Source organism: Accipiter gentilis, chromosome 8 (assembly GCF_929443795.1).
Source record: "Accipiter gentilis chromosome 8, bAccGen1.1, whole genome shotgun sequence".
Classification (NCBI taxonomy): Eukaryota; Metazoa; Chordata; class Aves; order Accipitriformes; family Accipitridae; genus Astur; species Astur gentilis.
The window spans coordinates 43,881,774-43,906,187 of NC_064887.1; the positions used below are offsets into that span (position 1 = coordinate 43,881,774).

General features: G+C 68.2%; 2 protein-coding genes and 1 non-coding gene across 3 annotated transcripts; 2 read left to right on the forward strand and 1 right to left on the reverse strand.

Annotated features, from left to right (window-relative positions):
• The first annotated feature begins 16 nt into the window (after positions 1-16).
• Positions 17-5,351, forward strand: CNN2 (calponin 2). The gene is made up of 7 exons (XM_049807949.1): positions 17-177; positions 3,278-3,399; positions 3,778-3,844; positions 3,948-4,085; positions 4,253-4,369; positions 4,680-4,826; positions 4,907-5,351. The coding sequence occupies exons 1-7, from the start codon at positions 115-117 to the stop codon at positions 5,171-5,173; spliced, it is 921 nt and encodes a 306-aa protein (XP_049663906.1). The 5' UTR covers positions 17-114; the 3' UTR covers positions 5,174-5,351.
• Positions 5,352-8,221: 2,870 nt separating this feature from the next.
• On the forward strand, positions 8,222-23,462 carry ABCA7 (ATP binding cassette subfamily A member 7). Its single transcript, XM_049807864.1, has 51 exons — positions 8,222-8,398; positions 9,246-9,357; positions 9,475-9,568; positions 9,818-9,959; positions 10,042-10,169; positions 10,235-10,356; positions 10,433-10,627; positions 10,737-10,826; positions 10,948-11,185; positions 11,312-11,451; positions 11,523-11,639; positions 11,782-11,961; positions 12,035-12,243; positions 12,341-12,517; positions 12,719-12,941; positions 13,048-13,269; positions 13,399-13,603; positions 13,689-13,805; positions 14,007-14,178; positions 14,381-14,512; positions 14,600-14,739; positions 14,825-14,962; positions 15,130-15,341; positions 15,480-15,552; positions 15,833-16,035; positions 16,195-16,243; positions 16,478-16,540; positions 17,024-17,041; positions 17,233-17,387; positions 17,492-17,616; positions 17,686-17,784; positions 18,032-18,227; positions 18,345-18,439; positions 18,681-18,713; positions 18,956-19,061; positions 19,168-19,242; positions 19,472-19,641; positions 19,711-19,888; positions 19,978-20,093; positions 20,305-20,449; positions 20,537-20,660; positions 20,765-20,894; positions 20,976-21,096; positions 21,222-21,284; positions 21,362-21,468; positions 21,780-21,921; positions 21,996-22,130; positions 22,214-22,317; positions 22,405-22,497; positions 22,605-22,842; positions 22,921-23,462. Exons 2-51 carry the CDS (start codon positions 9,292-9,294, stop codon positions 23,068-23,070), a joined length of 6,765 nt encoding a protein of 2,254 aa, XP_049663821.1. The 5' UTR covers positions 8,222-8,398; positions 9,246-9,291; the 3' UTR covers positions 23,071-23,462.
• A 639-nt stretch (positions 23,463-24,101) lies between these two features.
• Positions 24,102-24,208, reverse strand: LOC126042403 (U6 spliceosomal RNA). Its single transcript, XR_007507132.1, has one exon. It is a non-coding gene; the product is annotated as a U6 spliceosomal RNA (small nuclear RNA).
• Positions 24,209-24,414: the final 206 nt, after the last annotated feature.

The following is a 24,414-nucleotide window of genomic DNA, read 5'->3' on the forward strand; positions in this document are numbered from 1 at the left end:
CCCGCCCCCCCGCCCCGCCCCGCCCCGCCCGGCCCCGCCCGGCCCCGCCGCCGCTCCCCGCTCCCCGCTCCCCGCTCCCCGCTCCGGTGCCGGCTCCGCTCCCCGCTCCCCGCCATGAGCAGCTCCCAGTTCAACAAGGGCCCGTCCTACGGCCTCTCCGCCGAGGTCAAGAACCGGGTGAGTCTCGGCGGGGGCGGGGGGGGGCCGGTGCCACCGGGCGGGGGCGAGTCGGTGGCCGGGGGGGTACCGCGGCGGCTCCCGGTACTCCTGGGCACTCTGGAGAGCCGGGCATCCCGGTGCCGTTACGGGGTCCCGGCTGCAGGCCGAGGTCCTGGAGAGCCGGGAGCTCCCGGTGTGTCCCGGACATGTGGAGCCGGAGGGGGCCCGGTGCCACTGGGGGCGGAGAGTGGAGAAGTCCGGGGGGTGGAGATTGGGGGTTCCCGGCGTCGCCGGTGGGCGGAGAGCCGCGGAGTCCCGGGAGGACGGGGAGCCGGGGGGTCCCGGGAGGATGGGGAGCCGCGGAGTCCCGGGAGGACGGGGAGCCGGGGGGTCCCGGGAGGATGGGGAGCTGGGGGTCCCGGTGCGCTGGAGCTCTGAGGGGCGGGGGGTGCCGGGACTGGGCTCCCCATCTTGGGGTGCGCTGGCCCTGCCCACGGGGTCCCGGGGAGCTGTTTCAGGGGGACCGGGGTTGGGAGGGGTCACGGGCACCGGCCACCTCGCCCACCCCTGCCCAGGCCCGTACGGTGGCTGCTATTGCCCCCAGCAAACCCCAGGGCACTGGGATGCTCCGACCCGTGTCCCCGTGTCCCTTGCTGGGGACGGGGCTGGTGGCCCAGGCGGGACGTGGGCAGGAGCAGCCCCCGGCCCACGCCTGCCCCTTGGAGCCCGGGATCCCCGGCCAGGCGCACCTGGGGCAACCTTGGCCACCCAGGCCTCGCGCGCCTGAGCCACTCTCCTGCAGAGTTGCCACCAAGCCGCCACGGGGCCGGAAGGGGAAAGGGGAACCGGTGCCTCCGGCCGGGCTGTTTACACCCCGGGGAAGGAGCCAGGCACCGCAGGGTGCCCCCCTTGCCCGGGCAGGTGAAATCTCCCCTCCACCGAAACGCTGAGGACGGGTCTGGGGTGCTGGTAGGCAGCGCTGGATGCACCCCATGGCTGTAGATGCCACCATCCCTGCCATCGCTGTGGCCCTTGCAGGGGGCTCCGCTGCTGGGGCAGGGGGGTCCGGCACCGCAGGCACAGGGGTCCTGCCGGGCCGGGGGGAGTGAGGGGATGCAGCAACCCCTTCCCTTGGCTGTGCTCCCTGCACAGCCCGGGGCTGGGCTCTGGGAACCGCTGCCGCCCTGGGCAGTGGCAGAGGCAGTGGCCACCCTGCTGGGCTGTGCCCGGCCCTGGGCAAGCAGAGGTTGAGCCGTGGTCACCCCTGGCCCCGGGGCAGCCGGCCGGTGGCCCTGCGTGGCCGTGCCCGTGCCCTGCCTGGGGACACAGGAGCTGCCCGAACGGGACAGGGGCAGGCAGGAGAAGGGGCACTGGGTCGCTGCCTGAGCCGCTGCCGGGGTTCGGCCGTGCGTGGCTGCGGGGATGTGGCGGCCGTGGCCGCAGCTGGGGCTGGGCTCTCCTTGCCTGGCCTCGCAGGGGATTTGCATTTCATCACCGAGCGAAGACGGGTCCCTGCTTGCATCTGGGCTGGGCTGCACCAGCACTGAGCGGGTGGACACGCGCTGGAGCCTCGTCGCTGCGTGCTCTTGGGCGCTTCAGCTTGATTCAGCAAGACTTAAGCAAGTTTAACTGCCCTGGTGTGTCTGCTGGAGGCTGACATCACTGACTGGGAACCAGTTAAACCAGTGGCACTCTCCCAGTCTGTGCAAGCCCTTGCAAACTGGGCTGTGGTGGGATCTGCTCTCGGGCTGGTCCCCTCTGCCCCCTCCCATGCCCTGAGAAACCCCCACGCTGGCCGTGGCGTGGGAAGAGGAACCGGCAGCGGCTGCCCACGCTCCAGAAAATCAGCTGGTAGGACAGTGGGATCTCCCGGCCGGGATGCACATGGTGCCATGAGTGTGACCCTGCTTGACTGGACTGTCCCTCCAGCCCGCACCAGTTGAGCTTTCCCTTTGGGGCCGGGGCTGTGGGGCCGCAGCTCTGCGCAGCCTACAGGCACGGCTGGCGTCCCCCACCACACAGCAGGGCCAGACCGTGCCCATCCTGGGGCCCCTCCATGTCTGGAATCCCTGGGGTCTCATGGCCCCGGTGTGTACTGGGACCAGGAGGGGACGGGATGGACGAGAGGTCGGTGGCTGCCTTGCAGCCATCTCCGGGTGCCGGCTGAGCACAGGAGGGTCCAGGCTGGGGTAACGATGGCATTTGGGGCTTCCAGGCTCTTCCTGCGCAGCCCCTTCCTTCCCGCCCCAGGCCAGGGTGCCTTTTCCTTCTGTCATGGGCTAGGGCTGAGGCGACGCTGCCGGTGATGCTGCCGGCCCGGGCAGCTGGTCTCCATTTGGAAGGAGGCGTCCGCATTCCTGACATAGCCGCGGTGACCGAGGAATCTGCGGCGGCGCGTTCGGCCCTGCCGGAGGGGAGAGCATCACGCGGCCAGGGACCCCCGGTGCTTGGTGCTGGGCTCCCATGGGCTCCAGGGGACAGGGAAGAACAGGCCCTTGGGGGGGACACGTTTCCCCCCGGCCCCCACAGGTAGTTCCTCCTCATCCTCCGGGAAAAGTTCAGAAGTTGCCGTGTGTGAGGGACACCGTGGTCTGCAGGCTCGTGCCGGATCTGGCTGCACCAACGCCTGCGTCTGACGGCAGCATCGTGCTCGTGCTCCCATTCCTATTCCCGTGCATTCCCTGATGGACGGGAATGTGGGAGGCTGGAGGCGGGGGGACATGTCCTCCCCTGTGGTGGGGTCACACTGTGGCTTTATTCCCACCCGTGGATCTTGCCGCCTGCCAGCCCCTGGGGGTTCCTGCTTGCCAGGAAATCGTGGCTGAACAAAAATCCCGGCACCGTCCAAGCCGCCCACTGCACCCACCTCGCTGCCCGGCTCTTTGGGGCTGGGGGCAGCCAGGCTGGGGGGAGTCGCTCCACCACCCTGCAGAGGCTGGGGACCAGCCTGGCACTGCCAGCGTCCCCAGGGCTTCCCGGGGACCGTGCTTGGGATGGGGCTGCTGTCCCCAGACCTCGCCACGGGTCTGTGCCTGGGGTGGGGGAGCCGTCCCCCATGAGGGATTTGGGGTGCACACCAGGGCCGTGCCTGAGCTGCCCCCTCACCGTCCCCTCCCAGCTCGCCCAGAAGTACGACCCGCAGAAGGAGGCTGAGCTGCGGACATGGATCGAGAGCGTCACGGGGCAGCAGATCGGGCCCGATTTCCAGAAGGGACTGAAGGACGGGGTGATCCTCTGCGAGTGAGTCCAGCACCGAGCACAGCCCCTTGGCCCCTGCTCTGTTTGGATGGGGATGGGGGACACCTGCCCCCCAGGGGACCCCCGCCAGCCCTTGGGGTGGGAAGGGTGGGCTGAATCCGGCTGTGCCCGTGCTGGTGGGACCCACCAGCTAAAGGCAGCCAGAGATTTTTCTCTGCAGCACTGCTTGGCTAGAGTTGTCCCCAACGTACCCATGTCTGGGGGGAGCCCTGGGGACCAGCAGGGACATGGAGGGGGGAATCGCCTCACGCTTGGAGGGGAGAGCTAGGCTGGACCTTCCCGAAAGGGGCCCGTGCCCCACTGCCGGTGGCGGGGGGTCTCTGCCCCGCCACAGCCCCTGCTCCCCCTGCCTCCCTCCAGGCTCATGAACAAGCTGCAGCCCAACTCGGTGAGGAAGATCAACCGCTCGGCTCAGAACTGGCACCAGGTAGGTGCGGGCAGCCCTTGCCTGTGACCCACCACCGCTTAGCCCCGGCTCCACCCCGGCCCCTCTGCCGTCACTCACTGGGGTCCTATGCCTCTCTCCCCAGCTCGAGAACCTCTCCAACTTCATCAAGGCCATGGCCAGCTACGGCATGAACCCCGTGGATCTCTTTGAAGCCAACGACCTCTTTGAGAGCGGAAACCTGACGCAGGTGCAGGTGTCGCTGCTGGCGCTGGCGGGCATGGTGAGTGCGTGGGGATGAGCGGCTTGGGAGGGGGCACAGCCCCAGGGAGACCAGCTGGGTGGACCCCCAGCTCAGGGTGACGCCCGTGGGACCCTGCGGCTCCCCCTGCCCAGGGTGCAGGTGGGAGGTCTGGGACCCCCATCCTTCCTCACACCCCTCCCCGGCAGGCCAAGACGAAGGGAATGCAGAGCGGCGTGGACATCGGCGTGAAGTACTCGGAGAAGCAGCAGAGGAACTTCGACGAGGCCAAGATGAAAGCTGGGCAGTGCGTGATCGGGCTGCAGGTGGGCTGCCCCGCGCATGCTCTCAAGGGCCGGGGTGCTGGGTGAGGGGGGGGCCAGTTTTATCTAACCCTCAGCACCATCCCGGCTCCAAGCATGGCTGGGGGGACCTGAGGCTCAAGATGCCTCAAGTGTCCTCGGGATCTGGGACCATCTTGGCTCCGTGTCCAGCACTCAATGCCCAGGAGCCTGGAGAGGCTGCACCTGGGCTGGGTTGGGGAACGCTGGCTGCGTCCCCCAGGCTGCAGGGGTACGGGGAGGAGAAGGGGTACGCGTGGGGCAGCACTTGGTCCTCACCGGACCCCCTTGTCAGATGGGCACGAACAAGTGTGCCAGCCAGTCCGGCATGACAGCCTACGGCACCAGGAGGCACCTCTACGACCCCAAGAACCAGATCCTGCCACCCATGGACCACTCCACCATCAGCCTCCAGATGGGCACCAACAAGTGTGCCAGCCAGGTGAGCCACCGCGGGCACGGTGGGGAGGCACAACGGTGCGGGGGACCACGGCTGAGCCCCGCTCCCTCCTGTTCTTCCAGGTGGGCATGACAGCTCCCGGCACCAGGAGACACATCTACGATGCCAAGACGGGGACAGAGAAGTGCGACAACTCCTCCATGTCACTGCAGATGGGTTCCAACCAGGGCGCCAACCAGAGCGGCCAGGTCTTCGGCCTCGGCCGCCAGATCTACGACCCCAAGTACTGCCCGCAGGGCAGCCAGGGCGAGGTGGCCAACGCTGCCTGTGACCAGAGCGGGGACCCCCCCGGGTACCACTACTACCGCGAGGAGGAGGAGAGCTACTGAGTGGGACGTCGCCCAGCCCCATCTCACGCCATCTCTTGTACAGACCCTGCTGTCAGCGACATTCCAGCCTCTACTTTCGTCATTCCCTCTTTTTAAACTCTTCTTTTTTTTTTTTTTTTTAAATTTTGAAATGAATCTATTTTTCTGAGCAAGGAAATAAAGACCCTGTTTCTAGAGACCGGCTGGTTCCCGCGGCCCACGGTTGTCCCGAGGCCCCAGCACAGCCCCAGCATTTGCAGCGGGAAGGCGGCAGATGCTCCAGCGCTGAGGAGCGGACAGCGTCTCCTCTCACACAGCCAAGAAGATGCGTTCCCACCTGCTGCCCACCACACCGCCCCTGCGATGCTCTGCCATGGCAGCACCTGGATCCCTCAGCAAGGGGGGGGCAGCTGCCCACGCTGCTCCCGGTGCCGCTTCTCATCCTTGTGCTGGCAGGATCCCGCTCGGCCCCACAAAGGAGAGGGGCTCGGGTCGGTGGGAGCACGGCCGGGAGAGACCCCCAGGCGTGGGGGAGCCCAGGGCGCTGCGGGGCCTCGGCCCAGGGATGGGGATGCTGCGTGTGTGCATGCGCGTGAGTGTGTGTGTGTGTGCACGCTGCCTGCGACCTCGCACACTCGTGTGATCTCTAGAAGTGAAGCTGGAAATGCCTTTTTTGCAGAACTTGTAGGGACCAAGTTTCCGAGGCCCCAGTCGTGGCCGCAGGGCTGGGCTGGGAGCCGGCACACCCAGCACCCGGCTGCAGCTCCGAAAGCCGCAGTAATCCGATCGCCTGGCGGACTGGAGCCAAGGCTGACTCCGACGGCCACATCCTGCACCGCGGGGCGATGCCCGAGTGCGAGCAGCTGCCAGGGCAGCGCATGTGGCTGGGGATGCTGGTGCACACCGCAGTCCCTTGCTGTGCCCATCGGCTTCTTTGCCTCCTGTGGGTTTTCTAATGTAGATGCTCTTATATTGAAACCTTTTTTTTTCTATAAAAAGAAAAAACCCTTTTAACTTAAGCAGGAGCCAGTTCCTGGTGCAGGCTCCTTGTGTCAGCGCTCAGGCCGGGTCCCCCCCAAACCTGGGGAGGGTGGGAGCTGCTGCTGACCTGGGCAAGGCCCTGGAGCGCTGGGGCCACGGGGTGGGAGGCTGCGCTCCAGGGGGCTGAGCTGCTGCGTGTCCCCGGGGTCCGGTGGGCCGAGCGGGGAAGCGGCTGTGGGGTTACCGGTGGGCAATAAAAGCTGTCCCGAAGGGACACGCTGTGCCATGCTGTCCGGCGCCAGGCAGCGGAGCTGGGCACTGCGGTTAAACGCGGGGCGGCCAGATCCTGCCGGCACTGGCTGCTCCCAGGACTCAGCATCGCCCTGAGCGCAGCCGAGGGGCCTGCGGGACCCAAACCTGAGCGGTGCCCCCCGGGAGCCCTGAGAGCCATGTCCCCCCGGTTGCCCCGGCTGTGCCTGCACGGGCCCTCTCTGGGCAGGGACCCACCTTTTGGGGTGAAATGCTGTGTTTCAGACCACCGCGCTCCCCCCGCTCAGGCCGCAGCCGCCAGCCAGGCGTTACCGCCTGCTGCAACAAGAGCAGCTCAGCTTCGCTCCCGGGGGGGCCCTGCCCGCAGCATCGAGCCGCCGAGGTTCGCCGACGCCAGCGCGGCGCTGCCGGTTGCGCTGCCCGCTGCGGCGTGACTCAGCGGCCTTTGCCTTCGGGACCCTCCCGGGGCCATCGCTGCCACCCACCAACCCAATGTCACCCCCGTGCCCCCCCCCCAATCTCGAGGCTGCCACAGCCCCGGGGGCTGGGGGACCCTCATGGGGAAGGGTCTGTCCCTCGGGAGCCCGGCGAGGGGGGACGCCGGGTGGGTGGGTGCTCTCCCTGCCCACGGCCTCGGCGGGCAGCCGGGTGGTCCGTGGGCAGTGGGATGGCCTGTCCCCCCCGGGGGGGTCTCGGATGACCCCAGGCCGGGTTGCAGCACCCACGGTGGGGGCTCTGCTGCCCCGTGGGGCTCCCAGGGGATGGGGCGGGGCAGGGGTGGGGCATGGGTGGGGCAGGGGCGGGGCCAGAGCTCGGCAGGGGAAGGGCTCCTGCCCCTCGCGCGCTCCCGTGACCCGCCCCCGGCCCCTTTAAAATCCGCTTCCCATGACGTCACTCCCGCGGCTACTTTGGAGGGCGGGGAGGGCGGGGCCTGCTCGCGAGCCCGGCGGAGCCGCCCGGCGGAGCCCGCGGGGTCTCTTAAAGGCGCCGCGCGGTGGCGGCGGGAGCAGGTAACGGGGGTCCCGGGCCGGGGGCTGCTGCGGGCGGGCGGGCGGGCTGTGCCGCCGGGGGCTGCTGCCTCGGCCGGGCTTCGGCTTCGCAGCGTCCCGCCGGGGCTATCCGCATCTCCCCTCCCCCCCCCCGGGGCTGTCCCCATGTCCCCATCATCCCCCCGAGCTGTCCGTGTCCCCCCCGGGCTGTCCCCATCATCCCCCCGAGCTGTCCGTGTCCCCCCCCCGAGCTGTCCGTGTCCCCCCCGGGCTGTCCCCATCACCCCCCGAGCTGTCCGTGTCCCCCCCCGGGTTGTCCCCATCATCCCCCGAGCTGTCCCCATCGTCCCCCCGGTCCGTCCACCTCCCCGTGGCTCCGCACCCCGCCCAGCGGGGCGCTCGGTGCGGCGGGACCGGGACCGGGACCGGGGCGGGTCGGTGGCCGCCGTGCTGCCCGTTGCAGCGATGGGGCGTGTTTGTCCCCCGTGGGGTGAGGGAGCAGGTTCCCACGCGAGTCCCTTGCCGGGAGGCGGCTTCTGGAGTGTCCCCGGTGTTCCGTGTTTGTTTTGTCCCGAAAAGAGCCGCAGCCCCCGGCCGGGCTGAGGCTGCTCCCGGCCCGGCGGCCCCGCAGCATCCCCCGGTCCCGGCGCCGGCCGCCTCTGCCCCCCCCCCCCCCCCCGCCACCGCTGGGTCCCCCCTCGCTCCCGCTGCGGCGGGAGGGCGCGGCACAGCCCTCCCCAAGCCCCGGTGCCCCCTCGGAGGAATCCCCCCCCAGGACCCCGCTGCTCGTGTCCGGCCCTGCTCGTGTCCGGCCCCGCAGGCTGATTAGCCGGATTTCCCAGCCGGGATCCTAATCCCGCTGGCCGGTACCCGCTTATCCCCGCTGCGCCCGGGGACCCGGCTTAGCCCCCGCAGCGGGCAGAGCCGTCGCCTGCCTGCCCTCTTGCCCAAGGTCCAGCCAGGGGTGGCGGAGGCGTGAGGCTACGGGAGGCGAGAGAGTGGGCAAGTGAGTCTGCACCAACCCTGGGGTGGTGGAACAGGCAGCGTGGGTGGCCCGGGGGTGCCCTGAGCTCACAGTGGCCGGGGAGCAGCTCTGGAGCTCAGCTTTCCCCGGGCACGGGTGTTCGCCGGGCGGGAAGCTGCGAGTCCGGTCGTGCCACCGCTGCCTGCCGGGGCTCGGCACGAAGCCGGCCTGCGTGGCTGGAAGGGGAGGCTGATGCTTTGCTGTCGGGTTCTGGGGGCCGCTGGCCCCTGTCCGGGGGCAGGTGAAGTCCCCGGAGCTGGCCAGGTGTGGGGGCTCGCTGGGACGGGGCTGGGGAAGAAACGGGGCCAGAGCTGCTGGGGCCCCAGCTCAGCTTGGGGGGCACCTGCAGGACCTGCGTGCCCGAGCTCACGCCTTGAGCCCCTTGCATCAGGGCAGTTTCCCCTCCTGGGGTGCTGAGGGTCTCACCAGCAACACCTGACCTTGCTGCTGGCCCGGCCATGTCACTCACATGGGGAAACTGAGGCACGGGCAGGTCCCAGGCCTCCCCTGGGCTGCCCCGCTCTCCAGGGCTGCCCCTCGTGCTTGGTGTGTGAATCAGGTTCACTGCTCCTAGTGGAGAGCTGACCTGGAGGGACTTTGCAGAGCTTGTGCCCTATTTTGCTGCTTTTGATTTAGAAAAGAATGAGATTTGAGAGCTTTGCTCCAGCAAGGAGCTTTGCTGTGGGAATGCCAGGCTGGCTCCTGCCAGGCCCCGGAACTCAGCCGTGTTCCCAGCGCTTTGCCCGGTGTGCGATAAGCCCTGAGCCAGAGGGACACAAGAGCCCTGTCACCCCCAGCTCAGCGCTGACCCCCCTGCTCTCGCCTGCAGCTGGCACCGAGTGGGGCACAGGACACATGCCCCCCGCATCCCCGCCATGGCCGTGGGCACCCAGCTGGGGCTGCTGCTCTGGAAGAACTTCACCTACCGCCGGCGGCAGCGGGTGAGCGGGCAACCAGGGTGGGAGAGCGCCCGGAGCTGCTGGGTCCTGGCGCAGGGGCAGGCAGAGCCCTGGCTACTGATGGGGACAGGGACCCCCCCAACCATGAGTGTCCCCCAGATCCAGCTGGCCATTGAGCTCCTGTGGCCCCTCTTCCTCTTCTTCATCTTGATCTCGGTGCGGCAATCCCACCCGCCCTTCAAGCAGCATGAGTGTGAGTGTCCCATGCCAGCCCCCACGGGGGCCACCCTCTGGGTTGGCAATGTCCCCCCCCCGTGCCTGCTGGGAACATGGGAGCCCTGTGGGGTCCCAGGATGGCAGCAAAGGGAGACAAATATGGGAGGTGGACACGAGCTGGGGGCTCGCTGGCATCTCCCTGCTGGAGTGTGTTCATGGCCTCAGGGGTCCTGCGTTGCCCCCCCCCCCCCCCCCCCCCCCGGACCTGTCTCTTCCTCTCCCACAGGCCACTTCCCCAACAAGGCCCTTCCCTCCGCCGGGACCCTGCCCTGGCTCCAGGGCATCATCTGCAACATGAACAACCCCTGCTTTCGGCACCCGACGGCGGGGGAGGCCCCCGGCGTGGTGGGCAACTTCGACGGCTCCATGTGAGCGACGGGGGTCCGGGGGCTGTGGGGCTGGACCGAGCGGTGGGGCCGGGGTCTCACCACCCACCCTGTGCCCCCACAGCCTCTCCCGCCTGCTGGCCGAAGCCCGGCGGGTCCTGGTCCGCACCGACGGGCACCGGCTCCTGCGTGGCTTCGCCCAACTCCTGCCCGCCCTGCGCCGGCTCGGGGGGAGCGGGACTCAGCAGAGGGGTGAGCGCTGGGGATGGGGGGTGCAGGGGGACCGAGACCCCCCTGGCTGACCCCTGCCCCCCCAGCCCTGCCGGTGAGGGACTACCTGAGAGAGGATGAGACCTTCTCATGGTTCCTCCGGACCAACACGTCTCTGCCCCCGGAGCTGGTGGACGAGCTGATGGGGGCTCGGCTCAACCCCCGCATCGTGAGTGTCGGTGCAGCGCCCGCTCCTGGTACCCGTGGTGCTGGGGGCTGCGGCATGACGGGTCGTCTCCCACCAGTTCTCCCTGGCGAGCACCCGCCTCCCACTGAAGGCTGTGGTCTGCAACGCCTCGGAGCTGGGGGGCTTCCTGGCGGGGGGCGACGCCGCTTCCACCCAGCGCCTGCAGCGAGGGCTCTGCGACCTGCCTGGCCTCCAGCTCCGCGCCATGGAGGGCTCCTTCCTCTCCCAGCTCGACCTCCCCCGGCTCCTGGCGGTGAGCCCCCAGCCTGGCCAGATGCCGGGTGCTGGCAAGTGCCAGGCCAGAGACCCCCGGCTCCTCCCCAGAGGGGCTGTGACCCCTCTTCCCATGCCCCCCCTTGTAGGAACAGCTGAGCTCAGAGGTGGGTGGCATTGCTGGCACCGTGGAAGCCTTGGGCACCTTCCTGCGGGATGCAGCATCCCTGACGGAGGAGGTAGCACCCTGCTCAAGTGCCCCCCACCCACCCCCCTGCACTCGAGCAGTGCCCCGCTTCCCGCGGTGTCCCTGGGCATCCCTGTCCCCTGTAGTCCCGCTCTCCATCCCGCTCTCCCCAGGTGTCCTCCATGACCAGCCTTGCCGAGCTGCGGCGGGAGCTCGGGGCACTGATGGCCCCCAACGCCAGCGCCACCGGCTCGGGCGCTTTCGGGGCCCTGTCGCGCATCGCCTGCGGGCACCCCGAGGGTGGGGGGCTTAGGGTCCCCTCCCTCAACTGGTATGAGGACAACGACGTCAAAGCCTTCCTGGACCGCAACAGCTCGGAGCGGAGAGCCACGGCCTCAGACAGCGCCAGCAGTGAGCGGGCTGGGCTGCGGTGGCGGGGGGAGCTCAGCCAGGGGCTTGCTGGACACAGCCCCCCCAAGGCTGCCGGGGAGGCAGCGGGGGGCTTGTGGCAAGGGCTCAGCTCTGGCCCCCACCCAGGTCCCTTCTGCCGAGAGCTGGTCCGCAGCCTGGAGTCCAGCCCCCTTTCGCAGATCTTCTGGCGGGGGATCAAGCCCCTCTTCATGGGGAAGATCCTGTACACGCCGCCTGGCCCCGGCCCCGACAGCATCATGGCCGAGGTGAGCAGGGGGCTGAGGGGGGGCTGACGGGGGGGTTACCCCAGCCCTGCCTCACCCCCTGCCCCACGCAGGTGAACCGGACCTTCCAGGAGCTGGCAGTGCTGGGGGAGGCGGGAGGTGCCTGGCGGGAGCTGGGACCCCGCATCTACGCCTTCCTCAACAGCAGCCTGGAGATGCAGGTCCTCCGGGTGCGTGACCCCCAGACCCTCTCCCCGTTGGGGACAAGGCTGCGGTGGGGTGTGGGTCGGGGGGTGTGGTGGGGTGCAGCCGGGGGTCCTGGCCAGGAGTGGGGTGGGCTGCATCGTCCTGTGGTACCCTGGTGCTTTGCAGGATCTGCTGCTGGCCCCAGGGACGGCCCAGCTCCTGGACGGGTTCCTCAACGGCACCTCCTGGAAGCTGCCGGCGCTGGCGGGGTTCCTGGCGCGGCCGGCGGCGGGGCCGGGGCTCACCTGGCAGCAGGTGTATGCCGACGCCGACATGGTCCTGAGCACGCTGTCACAGTTCATGGAGGTGCGTGTCGCCCCGGCCGCCCGGGTGGGCTGGCTCCCTGAGCCCCACTGAGCCCTGCCTGCCCTGCCTGCAGTGTGTCTGCCTGGACAAGATCGAGGCAGTGGCCACCGAGGACCAGCTGGTGGCCCGGGCCCTGGAGCTGCTGGAGGAGCAGCAGTTCTGGGCAGCCGTGGTCTTCCAGCCCCCCACCAACGCCACAGCCCCCGCGCTGCCCCCCCACGTCCGCTACAAGATCCGCATGGACATCGACGATGTCACGAGGACTAACAAGATCAAGGACAGGTCGGGGGACGCCCACCCCTTCGGTCTCCACGACCCCCAAGCATCCTGCGCCCGTGGTGGGGGGAGCCCCCCTCCCAGCACCGTGCTCTGCCCTCAGGTTTTGGGACCCGGGCCCTGCGGCCGACCCCTTCAGCGACCTGCGCTACGTGTGGGGGGGCTTCGTCTACGTGCAGGACCTGGTGGAGCAGGCGGTGGTGCGGGTGCAGACCAGGGCTGCCCCACGGACGGGGGTCTACGTCCAGCAAATGCCCTACCCCTGCTACGTGGATGATGTGTGAGTGGGTGGCGGGGGGCAGCCCCAGCACCCCAGGACCCTCAAGTGACCCACTGCTGCAGGGGACGGGGCCGAGCACCCTGCAGCATCGGTGCCCTGAGGAGGTGGCAAGGGACTGGTCCATGCCCCGGGTGTCCCCTGCCCAGCAGTGGCCCCGGGGTGTCAGGCTGGAGGTGGAAGGGCTGGTGCCATCTCCCCCAGGTTTCTGCGGGTCCTGAACCGCTCGCTGCCCCTCTTCATGACGCTGGCCTGGATCTACTCGGTGGCCATGATCATCAAGGGGGTGGTGCATGAGAAGGAGACGCGTCTCAAGGAGACCATGAAGACTATGGGGCTGAGCAACGGGATCCTCTGGCTCAGCTGGTTCCTCAGCAGCTTCATCCCCTTCCTCCTCAGCTCTGCCCTCCTTGTTCTCATCCTCAAGGCAGGTTGCAGGGCAACCTCTGGGACAGCGTGGGTGACACGGGGAGTGTTGGGGCTGGGAGCCAGCATGGGGGGCTCTGCAGGCTCCAACCTGCCTCCATCTGCAGCTGGGAAACATCCTGCCCTACAGTGACCCGGCCGTCATCTTCCTCTTCCTCGGCACCTTCTCAGTGGCCACCATCAGCCAGTGCTTCCTCATCAGCACCTTCTTCCCCCGCGCCAACCTGGCCTCGGCTTGCGGCGGCATCATCTACTTCTCCCTCTACCTGCCCTATGTGCTGTGCGTCGCCTGGCGCGACCACATCACCTTCCCGCTCCGCGTCCTCGTGGTGAGCGGCCGTGGCAGCCCCCTCCCCGACGTCCCTTGGGCGCCCCAGGCATGCCAGGTGGGGGGGCTTTGGGGCTGAACCCCCCTGGGCGGGTCTTTCTGCCCACACCACTGTTTTTGCCACCACCAGAGCCTGCTGTCACCAGTGGCCTTCGGCTTCGGCTGCGAGTACTTCTCCCTTTATGAGGAGCAGGGGGTGGGCATCCAGTGGCACAACCTGGGTACCAGCCCCGTGCCGGGAGACCCCTACAACTTCGCCACAGCCATGGGGCTGCTGCTGCTGGATGCTGGCCTCTACGGCCTGGCCACCTGGTACCTCGAGGGCGTCTTCCCAGGTGACTGTGGCCCCCCCTGGCCCTCAGCAGCCCCTCCGGTCCCTTGGCAGCCCCCCAGCCCCACTCAGTCCCTTGCCTGCTGCAGGTCAGTATGGGATCCCCAAGCCCTGGAATTTCCCCTTCCTGAAGAGCTACTGGCTTGGAGAGCCATCCTCAGCCAGGCACCCCCCGTACCCCACCAGCCCCTTTGCTGCACCCCAAGGTGAGCCCCTGCCCCTGGCCACCCCAGAGCTGCACGGCTGAAGGGCGGCAGCCACAGAACTGGGCTCGAGCCCTTCCTCCTGGGCTTTGCCCCCCCAGCGGGGTGTCCTGCCCCATGGCAGGGGGTCCTGCCCCCCGTGACAAGGGGTCCTGCCCCTGGCGAGGGGTCCTGCCTGGGACATGACCCTCCTGTGGCTTCCAGTGCTGGTGGAGGAGCCACCTGCCCAGCTCCAGCCCGGCGTCTCCATCCGCAACCTGGTGAAGGTTTACCGCAACAGCAGCCGTGTGGCCGTCAACGGGCTGAGCCTGGACTTCTACGAGGGGCAGATCACCTCCTTCCTGGGCCACAACGGGGCCGGCAAGACCACCACCATGTGAGACTGGGGGTCTGACCAGGGGAGCTGCGTGGCCATGGTCGGAACAGGAGCTGAGCCTGGCTCTGCCCCAGTGCTGTCCCCACCTGGGTCCCCACGAGGCTGGGCTCTGAGCACCCCACACAGAACAGGTCACCCCAGCCCCGAGCCCTGCTGGTCCTGTGCTCCCTGGCCCATTTTCTCCACTGGTTCCCCCATCCAGGTCCATCCTGACCGGCCTCCTGCCCCCCACCTCCGGCACTGCCTATATCCTGGGCTGGGACATCCGCTCCGATATCGACAGCATCCGCAAAACCATGGGGATGTGTCCCCAGCACAACGTGCTCTTCGACATGTAGGCAGGGGCAGGGCAGGCAGGGGGGGAGCAGTGCCAGGGGCTGGCGCAGGCAGGGCCCCCCCATCTCACCCCTGCCCGCCCCAGCCTGACAGTGGAGGAGCACGTCTGGTTCTACGGGCGCCTGAAGGGGCTGTCGGAGAAGCAGGTGAAGGCGGAGATGGACCAGTTGATCCAGGACACGGGGCTGCCCCATAAGCGCCGGGAGCAGACCAGGAACCTCTCTGGTGCGTGTGGGGGGCGGGACCGGCACCAGAGCAGGGGTCTGCTGCCCCGGCCCCCCCTTCCAACGCTGTCCCTGCCGCCCCGCAGGCGGAATGCAGCGGAAGCTCTCGGTGGCCATCGCCTTCGTGGGCGGCTCCCGGGTGGTCATCCTGGACGAGCCCACGGCTGGCATCGACCCCTACTCCCGCCGCAGCATCTGGGAGCTGCTGCTCAAATACCGCAAAGGTCAGGGCTGGGGGGACCCCACTTCGCCCTCTGTGCATCTGAGCCCCCCCAGCCGTGGAGAACTGGCAGCAGGGGCGAGCAGGGAGACGTGCCAACTGGGGAGGACGTGCCCAGAAAGGGGGGCTCCAGCAAGGGGGTCTAGGGTCCAGCCCGCTGCCTGCCCCCAGGCCGCACCATCATCCTCTCCACCCACTACATGGACGAGGCGGAGCTGCTGGGGGACCGCACCGCCATCATCTCGCAGGGGCGGCTCTGCTGCTGCGGGTCCCCGCTCTTCCTCAAGGCCAGGCTGGGCACCGGCTACCATCTCACCCTGGTGAAGCGGGAGCGGGTCGGGACAGGCGGCAGCACCAGCACTGTTCCCGGTACCACCAAAAAGGTGGGTCCCTTGGCCCTGCTGAGCATCAGCCAAAAGGGTGCCCAGTGCCTCCATCCCAGGTAGCGGGGGGTGCTGAGCCCCAGGCTTGGGGTTGGATCCTGCTACAGGGTGCCAGGCTCCGGCTACCCTTTCCCACAGGACGGCAGTGATTCAGAGCGCAGCAGCGACACGGGCCTGGGCAGCGAGCGGGGCAGCGAGGCCAGCACCGTGGGTGAGGGTCCCGTCCCTCCCTGTGCCCTCAGTGCAGCATCACGCTCCTGGGTGCTCCCTATGTAGCCCCCATCAGCTGGGGGTGGGGGGCCGTGGGCATATTCAGCCCCACGCCCTGCCCTGCCACCGGCTCTTGGCCCCCCTGCACTGGTGGGGCAGAAGGGGCTCCCTGCCCTCCTGCCCCCTGCAAGCCCTCCCAGGGACCCCCAGACTGGGGTCCAGGGCACGGTGCTGTCCACCGGCTCCTGCCCCAGGTTTCCAGCCCTCCCCGTCCCCCCCAGATGTGCCCCAGCTGTCGGCGCTGATCCAGAAGCTGGTGCCGGGCTCTCGGCTAGTGGAGGACATTGGGCACGAGGTGCTCTTCGTCCTGCCCTACAGTGGGGCCAAGGATGGGGCGTTCGGGGACCTCTTCCACGAGCTGGACGCCCGCCTGGGGGAACTGGGCATCTCCAGCTACGGCATCTCCGACACCACCCTGGAAGAGGTACCCAGAGTTGCTGTGGCCAGGGGGCTGCCTGCGGCTCCTGGGGTGCCCACCCTCCCTGGAGCTCTGCCGGGGGTTGCCCGTGACCTGGGCGATTTGCCTTGCCGGGGTGGTGGGTGCTGATGGCCGTGTTTAATGCCAGCCCCCTCCTGCCCTCAGATCTTTCTGAAGGTGGCTCAGGACACTGGGGTGGACGCTGACTCGGCAGGTAAAACACCTCAGGGCTGGCTGGAGCTCAGCTTCAGGGTGCTAGGGTGCAGGGGGGGTCTGGGGGGAGATGCTCAGCAGCCTGGAGCAGAGGGGTGCGGGTGTCCCCAGCACCCCATGTGGCCCTCACCCTTCCCAGGGCTGAGTTCCCTGCTGGGAGCACCCATGGGTGCAGGGAGGTGTCACAGGCTGTGGCCTCGGTCCCACCCTGGTGCTCTCACCCCCGTTTTGTCAGGCACCAGGAGAGGAGCAGCCCCCAGCGAGGGAGGAGATACAGAAGTGGCCGACGGGGAGTTGGGTAAGGAGGGGGAGCTGACACCTGGGACCCGCTGAGCTGGCCAGCCCCTGCCGCTGGGTGCCCCCCACCTCCACCCGGTGGGCTGGGGCTGGGGCCATGGCATGTGTCCATCCGGGCACGTGTCCGTCCAAGGAGACATCCCTTTGGACACGCATCCCTTTGGGCAGGTAGTGGGCAGGGAGAGGCTCAGGGATGCTCGTGCAGCATCACTCCCGCCTGGCCTCGGTGTTGGGCAGGGCGAGGAGTGGGGACAGTGGCTGGTTTGGGGGAGCCTGGCTCTGGGCAGGGCTTGGGATGGGACATGAAATCCGAGGGAATGTACCCAGGCCCCTTCTGGAGATAGAGCTGGTGTGGGGGCAGCCATGGCAGTGGGGGGGGGCCTGTGATTGTTTGGGGACCCGGCTCTGCCCCGGGTCAGCGCTAACCCTGGCTGGGCAGACATCGATGTGGCTGTAACCCTTCTTTCATCTCCTTTACACTGAGTCCAAGGACCCCGTCGAGGTAGGAGCTGGGGGTTGGGGGGGTCTGGGGGGCTCCCTTTGCATCCCTGCATGCAGCACCCCATCCCCACCAGGGTGGGGGACACAACCCTGCCAGCACACCGTTCCCCCCGCACGTCGCCTGACATGATCCCCTGCCCCTCACCGCTGGCTGTGCCGGGGCCAGACCCAGACACATCTCTGCTCCCCCAGCAGAGGAGCCCGGGGAGACGGACCTGCTGCGCGGGGCGGCCGGGCAGGCCAGCCACAGGGTGAGGGGCTGGGCGCTGACCCGCCAGCAGCTCCGTGCCCTCTTCATCAAGAGGATGCTCCATGCCCGACGCAGCACCCGGGGCTTCTTCGCGCAGGTACGGCATGGGGGACGGGGATGGGACGGGGACGTGGTGCGGAGGGTGGGGAGGGGATGGGGCAGGAGGGTGCGGAGCCGGCCCTGACCCCCAGCCCCCGGCAGATAGTCCTGCCCGCCGTCTTCGTCTGCATCGCCCTGCTCTTCAGCCTCATCGTGCCGCCCTTCGGGAAGTACCCACCGCTGCGCCTCCAGCCCTGGATGTACGGGCAGCAGTTCACCTTCTTCAGGTGTGTCCCCATCCCTCTGTCCCCCCGTGTCCCCCACTGCTGCCAGCTCACTCCTGCATCTCCTGGCAGCAACGACGCCCCGGGGGACCCCGACACGGCTCAGCTCTTGGCCGCGCTCCTGGCCGAGCCAGGCTTTGGCACCAAGTGCATGAAGGATGCTGAGGAGGCGTGAGTGCCTGCGCCCCGTGGGGCTGGAGGGGCTGGGAGGGGGTGGCTGGGGCTCGGCCCCCCCCTCAGTGCCTGCATCTCCCCCAGGAACATCCCTGCCAGCTGGTGTGATGCCATGGGACCCCCTCAACCATCCATGTGGTGGGGGGGGGCGGTGGCAGCCACAGGCAGGGGCAGGTCCAACGCCTCTGGCTCACACCAGGCTAGTAACGGGGGGTCTCTCTCCCCCACGGTGCCGGGTGCCCAGGACGGGGCCATGCCCACCGGCTTCCCACCCCGACGGCTTCTTGGTCCCCCCGGCTCCCCCAGCCCTGCTGGAAGCGTTGCGGCGCGGGAACTGGACACGAGCCGAGCCGTCCCCCCGCTGCCGGTGCAGCGGACCAGGGGCTCACAGGATGCTGCCCGACTGCCCTGAGGGGGCCGGGGGGCTCCCACCACCCCAGGTAACCCCCAGCCCACAGCGGGGCCAGCACCAGCGCTGCCTGGTACAGGTGCAGGCAATGCTCTGGGGAGGCGAATGAAGCCGTGTGTCCGTCCAGCCTGTCTGTCTGTCCCCCCAGGTGCGAAGGGGCACAGGTGACATCCTGCAGAACCTGACGGGCAGGAACATCTCTGACTACCTGGTGAAGACCTACCCCCAGATCATCCGCTGGGGGTGAGTGCTGGGGCTGGGGACCCCCTGGGCACACCGCAGGGAAGATGGGGCAAGTCTTTGGCACAGGCTGCCAGCGCGGTGGAAGCAGGGAGGGCTGCTGCAGACCAAACCCAGCCTGGGCTGGGGACAGCGAGGGCACTGCAGGGTAAGGGGGAACTGCTGGGGGACTCGTGGCTGGGTGGGCAGGTGCTGCCGTAACATCTCCTGGGGGGTATTTCTCCCCGGCTCCCGTTTTTTTCAGGCTGAGGAACAAGAAGTGGGTGAATGAGCAGAGGTGAGCCCGGGGAGGGGCTGGGGTCTCACACAGATGGGGCAGGGGGGGGACAGGAGCTTGCCTGTGGGCTTGGGCAGAGCCAGCGCAATCTTCAGGCAGAGCCATCATCTGGGCAGCTTCAGCCCTTTGCTGTGTGCCCCTCACCATGGTGTCTGGGCAGGTGGAGGGGGAGGGCTGTGTTTGGGCAGGGGTAGCAGTTGAAAATGGGTGGCAGGTTTGGAAGTGCCCGTCTCTCCCCGCAGGTACGGTGGCTTTTCCCTGGGTGCCGGCAGCTCCCAGGCCCTGCCGTCGGCGGCAGAGGTGGATGAGGCGGTGCTGGAGCTCCGGGCACTGTTCAACATCACCCCGGTACGGCCGGGGCTCTGCCCGCCCCCCCCCCGGCTTGGCTCCAGCATCCCGGTGCTGGGAGGGCTCTGGCCCAAGCCCACTCCTCACCCTGTGTTCCCACACCCAGGGCAGCCCCTCAGACCGGCTCCTGGGCAACCTCAGCCGCTTCATCGAGGGCTTGGACGCTCGCAGGAACATCAAGGTATGCCCGACCCAGGGGCTGGGGGTCCCACGGGGGTGAGAGCTAGGAGTCAGCAGGGGATGCGGCACCCAGGTCCCCATCCGGGGTTGGAGCAGCTGGAGAAGGACTAAGCCTGCCTGGGGCTGGAGGGGAGCGGGAGCCCGGCGGGCAGTGGGGTGCTGTGGGCACAGCCAGCAGCGGTGCCGGGGCAGGAGGGGGCTCTGAGCTGCCGATCTCCTCTGGGCTACAGGTCTGGTTCAACAACAAGGGCTGGCACGCCATGGTTTCCTTCGTCAACGTGGCCAGCAACGGGCTGCTGCGTGCTCGGCTGCCCACCGGGACCGACCCCGCGCTCTACGGCATCACGGCTACCAACCACCCCCTCAACCTCACCAAAGAGCAGCTCTCGGAGGCTGCCCTGTGAGTACCAGGGACAGGGGTCCACAGGCCCCCCCCCCATCCCTGGCTGAGCTCTCCCGTCCCCAACAGGATGGCCACCTCAGTGGATGTGCTGGTGTCCATCTGCGTGATCTTCGCCATGTCCTTCGTCCCGGCCAGCTTTGTGCTCTTCCTCATCGAGGAGCAGGTCAGCAAGGCCAAGCATCTGCAGTTCGTCAGCGGGATGAAGCCCGTCACCTACTGGCTGGGCAACTTCACCTGGGACATGGTGCGGGACGGGGATGGGGATGAGGTACAGGTCCCGGGGAGCCAGGTCCCACTTGTGACCCCCCCTCCCCGGCTTTTCTGTGCCTGCAGTGCAACTACCTGGTCCCTGCGCTGCTGGTCATCCTCATCTTCCTCTGCTTCCAGCAGGAGTCCTATGTGTCCTCTGCCAACCTGCCCTCCCTGGTGCTGCTGCTGCTGCTCTACGGGTGAAGGGCCGGTGGAGCCCAGCTGGGGCTCAGCCCCCCGCCAGGGCTGGACCCCAGGGAAGGGGGGGTGCAGGGGGCTCAGAGCAGGGCTGGGGGCAGCCCTGGCTCAGGGGGTCTTGGTAAAGGGAAAGGGAGGGGTGCTGGCTTGCCCTGCTGTGCCCCCTGGAGCGGGAGGTACGCCTCGGCCAGCCTCTGCCTCTCTGCCCCCCAGCTGGTCCATCACCCCCCTGATGTACCCAGCCTCCTTCCTCTTCAGCATCCCCAGCACCGCCTACGTGGCCCTGACGTGCATCAACCTCTTCATTGGCATCAACGGCAGCGTGGCCACCTTCGTGCTGGAGCTCTTCGTGGACCAGGTGAGCCCCCAGGCTGCCCTGGACCTCCCTCCCATCCCTGCGGGACTGGTTCCAGCTCCCCTATCCTTCTCCTCACTGTCCCGACAGAACCTCAACAACATCAACCGCATCCTGAAGAAAGTTTTCCTCGTCTTCCCCCACTTCTGCCTGGGCCGAGGCCTCATTGACATGGTGAAGAACCAGGCAATGGCTGATGCCTTTGAGAGGTTTGGTGAGTCCAGGGGTATCGGGGCTGCTCCCCCTCCCCAAAGCCTGGCCAGTGCAGGGGCCCTCCCCGGTGTCCCCCCCTCCTACAGCCCCTCTTGCCACTTGCAGGGGACAGGCACTTTGTGTCCCCCTTGTCCTGGGATCTGGCAGGGAAGAACATGTTCGCCATGGCCGTTGAGGGCGTCATCTTCTTCCTCTTCACCCTCCTGCTGCAATATCGCTTCTTCCTGCGGCTCGGGTGAGGACCGGCCGTGGGGCGGCCGTGGGGTGGCCGTGGGGCAGGCAGCCCTGGAAGTGCCCCTGACGCTGTTGCCCCCAGGCCACGGGCTCTGCAGCTGCCCTCGCTGGGGGAGGAGGACGGGGATGTGGCCAGGGAGAGGGCGAGGGTGGGCAGCACCCCCCCGCACAGCCACCTCCTGCTGCTGAAGGACCTGACCAAGGTGCGTGCCGTGGGGCCGGACCCTGCCCCGTCCCTCGCTTTGGGGGCTCCAGCCTCTCCTGTAGCCCCCGGTCCCGCTGGTGGGTGTCGCGTGGGGAGCACCCAGCGCCGGGCTCTGCCGCGCAGGTGTACCGGCGCAGGAAGGCTCCGGCGGTGGACCGGCTCTGCGTTGCCATCCCCCCTGGGGAGGTGAGTGCCAGACAGACGGACAAATGGCACTGCGGGCAGGGACAGGGCTGCCGGTAACCCCGCTTTGCGCCTTGCAGTGCTTCGGCCTCCTGGGTGTGAACGGCGCCGGGAAGACTTCCACCTTCAAGATGCTGACGGGGGACACGGAGGTGACGCTGGGGGAGGCCTGGCTGAAAGGGCACAGGTGGGCGAGACAGAGGGACCCCGTGGCCGACCCACTGCTCCCCCTCTCCTTGTCCCCACAGCATGCAGGCCATCATCCCCATCCGCACCATGTGCTCGTCCTCGCCCTCATCCCTGCAGCATGCTTGCACTCGGCTTCATCCACATCCTCATCCCTGTACCGTGTTCATCCCTGTTCCCGCGGTGTTCTCAGCCTTTTCTCTGTCCCTGGAGACTGCCCCTGTCCCTGTCACATGCTCAGCCGTGTCCCCACTGCATGCTCAGCCATGTCCCCGACCCTGCCGTGTGCTCAGCCGTGTCCCCGTCCCCCAGTGTGCTCACCGACCTGCAGTCCGTCCACCAGCACATGGGTTACTGCCCCCAGTTCGACGCCATCACAGACCTGCTGACGGGGCGGGAGCATCTGGAGTTTTACAGCCGCCTGCGCGGCATCCCAGAGGAGGAGACCCCCAGGGTAGGGCTCGCACCCCAGCCCCCCCTCCCCAGCCCTGAGGGACCCCGTTCTCACCCCCTCCATGTCTCTTGCAGGTAGCTCAGTGGGGTATCACCAAGCTGGGGCTGGGGCCACACGCGGACCGGCCGGCGGGCAAGTACAGTGGGGGCAACAAGCGCAAGCTCTCCACAGCTATAGCACTCCTCGGCTCCCCCCCAGTCGTCTTCCTGGTGAGTGGGGACAGTGGGGGGGGGGGTCCCGTGGTAGCACCTGCCCCCTGCCCGGGCTGACAGCACCGCCGGGGCCGTTGCAGGATGAGCCCACGACGGGGATGGACCCGCGAGCCCGGCGGTTCCTGTGGGACTGCATCCTCAGCGTCATCCGGGAAGGCAGGTCCGTGGTTCTCACGTCCCACAGGTGAGCCCCCCTGTCCTGGGGTCTGCGGCACTGCCGGAGGGGAGCACCCATCTCTCCCTGCGGGGTCTCACGCCTCCCCCCCGGCAGCATGGAGGAGTGCGAGGCGCTGTGCACCAGGATGGCCATCATGGTCAACGGCCGGTTCCGCTGCCTGGGCAGCGTCCAGCACCTCAAGAACAGGTAATGGGGCTGAGGACTTGGGGAGGGCTCCGGCAGTGAGGGGCGGCCGCCCTGTGGGGTCAGGGACACGGCTGGTCCCTGCAGTGATGTCCCCCTCTCCCGCACAGGTTTGGGGATGGCTACACGGTAGTGGTGCGAGTGGGTGGCCCCGGTCCGGAACCGGTGGAGAGCCTGATGCAGCACCGCTTCCCCGGCATCGTGCTGAAGGAGCGACACGGGGGGCTGCTGCAGTACCAGCTGCCCTCCCGCGCCGGCTCCCTGGCCAGCGTCTTCAGCGTTCTGGCAGCCCACCGTGGCCCCTGCCACATCGAGGACTACTCAGTGTCCCAGACCACCCTCGACCAGGTGACGAGTGACGTGGGGCACGAGGGCATGGCGGCCAGGGTCCTGCCGGCAGTGCCCCTCACCCTGCCCTCCCCACAGGTCTTCGTGCACTTTGCCAGGGAGCAGAGCGACGAGGACCCTGGAGGGGCTGCAGCCCCAGGGCAGGATGTGGCCCCAGTGGCACCCAGCCCTGGGAGGAGGCTGACACCGTTCCTGGAGGATGACAGCTACCAGGAGAGTGCTGTCTGAGCGAGGTCATGGTGCCCCATGGACCCCCTCCCCAGCCATCGCTGCAGCATGACCTGGGGTCCTGGGTCCTCTGGCCATCTTGGACCCCCAGAGCTGCACGGGGGGGGGGCCTGGCCACATCATGCCCACCAGCACAGGGCCACCATCCCTGTGGGACCGTCCGGGTGCTGGGGAGGGTCAAAGCTCCAGGGCAGGGCTGGCCCCAGCTCGCCCTTGGTGGGGTTGTACTCTCTGAGGGGCTGAGTTTTTTTTTTGGGGGGGGGTGGGGGTCTGCCTTGGGTCTCCCCCCTGCCCCAGGACAGGACTGGGTGCTGGGGCTGGCCCTGGGACCCCAACTGTTCTCTGCCAGAGCAGAATCTGCTGTGAAAGAGCAATTAAATAAAGACCCGTGGTCCTTCCCCGGGGCTTGGATCGCTCTCGCACCACTGCTGCCACACTTGGGGACACAGGGCAGGGGGCACAGCGGGACAGGTGGCAGCAGGATGGCCCTCGCACGGGAGGGGGTGGGGGGGGCACAAAGCAGCCAGCACAGCCCCCTGCCCTGCAGCTCCTTCCCCATGGCTCCCCAAGCAGCCAAAGGTCAACCAGGGTCTTCCTCATCCTGGATGGTCCCTGGGCAGGGGCTGGCCAGGGGTCCCTGCCGGCCACCCCACCGGGGCTCGTCCTCTCCACCTTCTCCCCCACCGGGGTGCCCCAGAGTGGGGCAGGGGTCTCGCTCTCTCAGCCGGGTGTCCCCTTGGGGCCTGCAGCACACAGGGGCCCTCGCAGGGCTGCGCTGGGCCCCCGGGGCCGTGGGCCGTGAAGCTTTTGGGGTGCCCGTCTCCTCCCTCACCCCTGAGACCCCTCTCCCACTGCAGGGAGTGCACAGACCTTCCCCACAGGGCTGGTGGGCTGCGCCTGGGGCTCCCCCCTGACCCGGCACGGCGGTCTGGTACCCCCCACACCTCGGTGGCCCGTGTCTCGGGGTACCCCCGGCACGGAGCAGGGGTCCAAAAGAATCCCCCCCGCGCGGGGAGCGTTGCGATCGTTCGAAAAATATGGAACGCTTCACGAATTTGCGTGTCATCCTTGCGCAGGGGCCATGCTAATCTTCTCTGTATCGTTCCAATTTTAGTATATGTGCTGCCGAAGCGAGCACGAATATGCCCCTCCCCTGAATGCTATTTGAACCTCTCACACTTTATAACTTTAAAGACATGGCGAGACCTTTATTATTCTACTTCTGCCTTTTCTTATGACGCCACTCCCCCGAGAGGTACTTCGGGTTCTACACTCGCAGTCCTCCTTTTTGTCAGAAATTTTGGCTTTTCCTTCGCTGAGCTGCCGTACGGATCGACCGGCCGC

What these genes read in the sequence shown, in the direction of transcription:
- CNN2 (XM_049807949.1), top strand. Translation starts at nt 115, where the DNA reads ATGAGCAGCTCCCAGTTCAACAAGGGCCCGTCCTACGGCCTCTCCGCC. An exon ending in CCGCCGAGGTCAAGAACCGG is followed by an intron (nt 178 to 3,277) that starts GTGAGTCTCGGC and finishes GTCCCCTCCCAG; the next exon opens with CTCGCCCAGAAGTACGACCC. An exon ending in AGTGCGTGATCGGGCTGCAG is followed by an intron (nt 4,370 to 4,679) that starts GTGGGCTGCCCC and finishes CCCCCTTGTCAG; the next exon opens with ATGGGCACGAACAAGTGTGC.
- ABCA7 (XM_049807864.1), top strand. Translation starts at nt 9,292, where the DNA reads ATGGCCGTGGGCACCCAGCTGGGGCTGCTGCTCTGGAAGAACTTCACC. An exon ending in TGCTGAAGGACCTGACCAAG is followed by an intron (nt 21,097 to 21,221) that starts GTGCGTGCCGTG and finishes TCTGCCGCGCAG; the next exon opens with GTGTACCGGCGCAGGAAGGC. An exon ending in CCCCCCCAGTCGTCTTCCTG is followed by an intron (nt 22,131 to 22,213) that starts GTGAGTGGGGAC and finishes GGGCCGTTGCAG; the next exon opens with GATGAGCCCACGACGGGGAT.